The sequence below is a fragment of the Lagopus leucura genome, unplaced genomic scaffold (genome assembly GCF_019238085.1).
Source record: "Lagopus leucura isolate 7727_CA_CO unplaced genomic scaffold, USGS_WTPT01 Super-Scaffold_1, whole genome shotgun sequence".
Lineage (NCBI taxonomy): Eukaryota > Metazoa > Chordata > Aves > Galliformes > Phasianidae > Lagopus > Lagopus leucura.
The window spans coordinates 9,125,286-9,132,030 of record NW_024962250.1 but is presented as its reverse complement, the minus strand read 5'-3'; the positions used below and the strand labels follow the sequence as shown (position 1 = coordinate 9,132,030).

Here is a 6,745-nt window from a genome sequence, read left to right as displayed (position 1 = left end):
ACAAACGCGCCTCCGCCTACAGTGGCTGAGCGCCACCGCGCATGCGCAGAGAGAGGGCGGCGCCTGCGCGCTGCAGCCGTGCCGCCGTTGGGGTGGGCCGTGGAGGTGGCGCAGCGCGGCGGCCCGGTGGCCGTGGGAGCTTCTTCCGGGCGGTGGTGGTGGCGGCCGCCTCTTTTTCGCTCTCAAAATGGCGGACGGAGGCAACAGAGGGTCCGGAGCGGCGGCGACGAGAGCGGCGGGGAGCCGGGTCTCCGCGCAGCCTCAGGAACGGGCTATGGTGAGGCTGCCGCGTGACGCGACGGCGCGGTTCTCTCTGGTCCTGCTCGACGGCAGCCCGTGCCGTGCCCGCGCTGCAACTCTGCCGCTCGGCTGAACGTCCCTGGCGCCACCCGAGGCACCGACGTGCAGCGTTAGGCCGGGCCGCAGTACGCCTTTGTGTGCCTGTCGGTCTCCGCGGCGCCTGCTGAGGCGGCGTCAAGCAGCGGCGCTGGAGGCCGGGCAGGGAGCGGGAGGCACGGCCTGGGCGGGCCGCGGCCTCGGCGGCAGGGAGCCGGCCCTGTCCCGCTCCGGCCCCGCGGGGAAGGCGGGCTCGCCTGGGGCAGCCCCGGGGAAGGGGTTTGTCGGCTGCCGCCTGCGGCGGCGCCTCATCCGTGGCGTCCCCGCCCAAGTCCCGTGTCGTAACTGAGTCTGTAGGTAATGATCCGAGGTCAGTCTTCTGGGAAGCCTTGGGCTTTCCCACATCCTTCAGTCGTTTAATGCGTGTGTGTATCTTGCTCTGACTTTGTTCCTTAATTAAAGGTAACTATTTTACTGTGAAAAAAATGATGGAGTGGTCATTGTTGTGCTGTGTGTGAATAAGGCAACAAGAAGTGAAGGTTGGGGTTGGCACCTGTGTTTCTTACCTGAACAGAACTATCCTCTTCTTGAATTAAAAGTGATAGCAGGTTTAAAATTCATTGTGAGCACTTGTTAGGGCTGATTTGTCCAGAGGCAGCAGGTATAGGGCCTTGTAGGCTTCCTTCATAACCTTGCAGTGTCTGTAACCATGCTGTATGCTCTTCTGCTAAAGTAGATTAAAGCCCACTGCTTGTCTGTTAGCTAAAAGTGTGTCTGAATGCCTTTTGGAAGTCCTCTATTTCATGTTAGTTTTTCCTGCTCTAATAAGAGCAACCTGGGTATGTGATGTGATGTTGAACTTCTGACTATGAATATTTAGAAGTAGGGCAGCATGGTGCTACCCTCTGTGAATAAAAACAGGAAGCAGGTACTCAGGGGACTGTTCGTGCAGGCAGGGGCACTAAGCCAGTGACCACTGTCTGTTATACTTTTCCTCAAAACAGTGAGGATCAAATCAGAGGGGTGTGTAGTCTAATGCAGAACCATTTCTTGGGACAACCGTATTTTTTTCTGGCTGTAACAGACCTATGTGTGAATTTCTTTTTTCTATATTAGAAGCAACTTGATTTTAAACTAATAAAAATGTAATTTGGTTGCAATGTCAAAAACAAACAAACAAAAAAAATCAAACAAACAACCAGCAACCAGAGTTAAGAGACTTGGTGAGTTTGAATGCAGCATACAGTCAGAGGAGTACTAAAGGCAGCTGTTACAATCAGTTAGCAAAGCAATAGTATCCACTGTTCATTACCTGGGGATGTTGGAGGCTGACTTAGCTCCAGCAATAGGGGCTATGTAATGATAATACTCTAAACAACACATGGAATGATGCTGAGGAGCATCATTCCATTCAGTTGTCTTAGTTTTTTATGTGGTTTCAGCCAGAATTACCATGATTACAAGTTTCTTGAGAGTCTGTTGTCATGGCAGGTGGCCACCTAGGTTGCATTGTCTGGCACGTGTACAAGCAAACTGCAGGAATTTTTAGAGTTGAATGTGGGGTGAAAGCATTGTCCTTAAGGGTGATTGAAAGAGATGAGCTTGAACTTAGACTGAGCCTGACAGAGTTCACAGAATCACAAAATGGCCCGGCTTGGAAGGGACCACAAGGATCATGAATCTCCAACCCCCCTGCCACAGGCAGAGCCAAGTTTATTATGCTAGACTGCAAGTGATATCAGACACAGCTGCAGTCTGAAAGCAATGCAACCAGTATGCTGCTGTATTAAATATGGTACTGGTTAGGTGGAATTAACTTATCCTGTCTGAGTTGTGTCCTTTTAGTGACAAACTAGACTGTGCCCTTTTGCTGTGGTGGCTTGTGGAGTGTGGAACAAACAGCTGAATGGAGTGGATTTAAGCCAGGCTAAACTCGTTAAGTTTGTGTCAGGGTCAGCCAGTCAGACTCACTGCTGCTCTTGTTTTTCATCTCTTGACTTGAAGGGAGTGTGTTGCTTGCAGTACTTGGTCGTATTTGGCTGCGTGACACTTGGGCTAGTAAACCTTTGCAGGGTGTTGAGTGCTTGGTGCTGAATTACTGAATGACTGCAGGAGCCAGGCTCATTCCAGCTTGGATGGGGATGACTCAGGTAACCAGCACTTCTGCATCCCGCCCAGCTCTGTGGTCTTATCTGTGCTCTTAATTCCAACTCTTCAGGTTGGACGACTGTAGTTGGGAATACCTGTGCTTCCTTTTCACTGCAGTATTTAAAGGTCCCATCTGCACTTTTTCTTTCTTCTCTGTAGTGTCTGTATTGCTTCCTGTCCTTGAAAAAGTTACAGCTGCTCTTGTCAAGTTGACACTGACTTAGTAATAAACCCTGTCATCCAGACTTCTGTTTCCTCTGTTTTCTTTCCCTAGCAGCACCTCCAGTTTGCTTGGCTGACTATTGGGCTGGACTTGGCTCATCTGGTAGTTGGCTAACAAGCACTGCCGGTGGCCAAATAAAAGCCTGCTTAGCAGGCTGAGTCCAGCCCATTGGTTGTTTGTCCATCTGTATTCCTAACAAGTTCCAGTTTGAATCCTACTTGCTTTGGTGGCTGCTATCTGGAATATACCAGTAGGGTTTAGATATTAAAATACTTCAGAGATTTTTATTCCTGCTAAATCTTCAGTTTTTGATGGAAGCGTACCTTCTCGACAGTACTTGTGAACAGATCTTTTTTCAGAATTCAAACCTTTTGTCATCCGTCAATACCTACATATATAAGTATAGTTTTGAATAGAATAGTGTGTAAAGGAAGAGAAAAGCTTCAATGGTAGGATCAATTTATGTAAGCTGAATTAGTTTAAATTGTCAGCGTTAGGTAAAGTAGCTTATCCGTATACTGTGTATAGTCCAAGCTGGATGCAGTGTGTGTTAGCATGTCCATGGAATATGAAGTTGCAACAAGTAACTGGAGCGTTGCCAAAGTCTTGCTTGTGTCCTTATATATTTAGCATTCTATTGAAGTGCTTTCATTTTGTTGTGGCATTGAGCAATGCTGTAGCTTTTTCTTCTTTGTTTTCTTTCATGTTTACTGATGTTTCTAGGTCATTTTTGTGGCTTTTGTTAGTGCAGCAGTAAACTATGATTGTGAAGGTATGTCAGCTTCACTTTAGTTGTGGTTGCTGAAATACTATTACAGTGTTGTGAGGAGTATGTAGCTGCGAGTGGATATTACCCTTCGAGGGCAGCTGCTTAAGTGGCTTCTGGATCCCAAAGCTCTGGAGGAGCTAGGGATGAGCAGGTTGGTTTTGGAAAGTGCAAAGTTATTGGTACTGAACAGTGATGGATTAGTGTGATTTCTATGGCACGGTTATTCTCTGCAGAGTTACGTATATAGTGGATTTGAAAATTCACATTGTGTGCGTACATGAGTTTGAGTACTTGTGAATGAATACGAAAACTTAGTACAGACAAATGTGATCTCCCTCCTGGCATTACCAAATTAGTTGTTTATAAATGTCCACTGTGGCTACAATTTTTGATGAACAGTGTGGGTGCTGGGAAATTGATTAGATATCTTGTTCCCTAGAATGCAGGAGACCATGCATGGATGTTAGGAGAGGAGTGGAGAGGAACAAAGACTTTTCTTTGTTTCCCTAGAAACAAAGGGATCTTCAATCTGTCAAATGAATATTCAGAACTTAAAGAAAAGGTTCTATTTTAAAGTCTCTTATGGAATACAACAACAAATAAATCTGCAAATATTATTTTGCTATTTTTTCCAGGGGGAGTTACTTTTTTTTGAAGTATTTATTTTGCATGTTGATTTAACGCCTGATTTTGAATTCCAGTTTCTCATAGTGTTGCCACGTCAGTTATGCGTTGCTCTCTGCCTAACTCTGATTTGACCCGAAAGTTTGAAATGTGAAAACTGTTCAGATTGTGTCTCCTCGGGCACCTATCTGCATCGAAGCAGTTGAAACTGAAATTGCACCTGTGATTTTGGCAGTGAGTGTGATTGAAAACTGACAGCTGAGCAGTAGGGTGGTCGAGCAACCTGCAGCCAGGCCTTGCTTGCCCTGAAGGTAGCCCTGGCTTTATCTGTTCAGCATCTGAAACAGTAACTCGTTGTCCTGGTGACTGCTTTTGTTTCTCTGGTGGCACTGCTTGGCTGCGGTTCACAGGACTGGTAGCTATTGAAGACCACTGGGATTGCAGTAGGTTCTGCTGTAGACCATTCTTTAATAGTTGGCACTGATATTAAGAATGTTGTTCCCAGTGGGCAAAAACACCTGCATCATTACAGCATCTTTAACATTAATTGGCACCCTGCTTTGGCTTAGGGGTCAAAGATTAGTGAATGTAGACATCAAACACTTCTTTCGTGTCTTCAGGTCAGAGTTGATGTTTTGTTAGGACAATGTTAGGCAGTATTGAATGTTACCCATGTTGTGCCAGTAGAAAATAACTTTAGAAGCCAAACTTGCTGCTTTCAGTGTAATTGCTGATGTCCAAGGCAGACCAAAGTTTGGTACACGACTGGTTTCCAGCTGTATCATATGAAGGAGGTGTGTTACTGACAGGTCAGAAAGCAGATGTTTTGTAACTGAATTGTAAGCAATCTTTTTTTTTTTTTTTTTTTAAGCTTAGATTCCCTACTAATCTGTTGGCTATACTTTGTCAGAGAGTGTGAGACATGAACACAACGTGGTTATGACAAAACTTGTCCCCTACCAGTTTCAATCCCTGACAGTGTTGTCCACCATCCCCTCATGTTTTCAGGAAATTCTTTCCATTTGAACAGTGTGCTGTACTGAATTAAATGTCTATGTATGATATATTTGAGAAACAGGGCATTAATTAATTAATTAAGATTAAGTGCAAATTATTGAAAATTGACATGTGTATAATCAGTTGAACAGTTTTGCATTAGACAAATGGCACGGTTATGTGAGATGATTTGGATGAGTTTGTGCAAAGTTGCTTCTTGGAATTGTCTTGTTTATCCTACTCTCTTTACAGACCTACTGAAATGAAGTCAGGAATAAATCTTTCATATGTTTATTTATTGTATTCTTATTTAGTAGAACTTCTGCTCTTATTGACATTTAATTTGATTTAGGGTAGGGTGGGACAAATGTGATAATGAGTTTCTGCTTTTTATTTGATGCCTCTTTTTTGGAGAAACAATATCTCTGAATCTCCTTATTATGGTAACTAAAGTAATGTCTGATGCTCCATACTGCAGTTGGCTATTTTCAGTGCATTGGGAAACTGATCATTTTAAACTTGAAAAAGAAAAAAAGTTGAGCTAAAAACATAGATCAGAACCTTACATGGAAATGTTATTTGAAGAACCTATTAGTTTTCTTTCAAAAGTAATTTGAAGTGGTCTGTGTGCCTGTGGAAGAACTTCTGTGTTTGTCCTTATTTTTAAATGCCTTCCGTGGTTGCTTAATTGGAGAGACTTTTACCAGAATCTCCCAGTTTTCTGGGATCTGTTGTTTTGCTAATCTGTTGGTACCAACTGTTCTGTGCATTGAAGAAGAGCAGCCTTTTACATTTAGTATTTCTCTTGAATGTCACTGGCGCAAAATCAGTGTGTTGACAACATTTTATACATTTATTGCTAAGATTTTGCTTATCCTTCCTGCCTTGACAACCAGCTGATATTGCCATCTCATGCTTGACAGTTTTATGCCATGCACAAACTAAGCTTTTTTTTTTGTCTGCTTCTTTAAACTGGAATATTGGGCCAGACGTGGTTTTTTAGTTCATGCTGTTTGCGCTGTCTGCTCTCTCCTAACTTGCTTTTCAATATTTATAAGTATTAATGTTCCTTCTTTTCACTGGTTACATTAATGTATATTTCTAACAGTAGTCTTGAAATTTATGCAGTCAGTTAAGCACCAAAGGACCAATATGTCGATCAGTGCAATTTAAGAAGAGCTGCTTTTTTATTATTATTGCCAAATGCAAATGATTTGTCTGAAAAGACTTGAGAATTCAAAGAGTGCTTGGAATTCAAATGTGCTTTGAATGGAAAACCATGTTGAGGCAATGGATACTGGTAGTACATAATAAACCTGTTGCAATGATGAGGTTCTGTCATAGTACTGAGAAATCCCATTTGACACTTAATCTGTAGGTGAAAAGTGACTTGAAAAAGTTTTTTGCCTTTCTTCCTCATATATAAATACACAGAGAGAGAGAGATGAGGCCAAAATGATGGATGTTCTTCTCTTTTTGTAGGAGTATTTGTAGGCAAATGTAAGTCTTCCTCTTGTGACCTTTTCTAATGTGACCCTTCCTTTTGGAAAAAGCTGACGTGCTGCCTTTTCAGATGTAGGACAAAACCAGATGTTTAGCTGGAATTCATTTTGGAAAGTTCTCTGTATGTTTATACATGTGGGAGAAGT

At 43.2% G+C, this 6,745-nt stretch overlaps 1 protein-coding gene across 1 annotated transcript in view; it reads left to right on the top strand.

The window, feature by feature from the left end:
• The first annotated feature begins 26 nt into the window (after positions 1-26).
• UBR1 (ubiquitin protein ligase E3 component n-recognin 1) overlaps positions 27-6,745 on the top strand; it is a 61,079-nt gene continuing 54,360 nt past the window's right edge. Inside the window, 2 exon segments of the mRNA XM_042863136.1 lie at positions 27-173; positions 176-277. Coding sequence (XP_042719070.1) covers positions 42-173; positions 176-277 — 234 coding nt within the window. The 5' untranslated portion in view covers positions 27-41.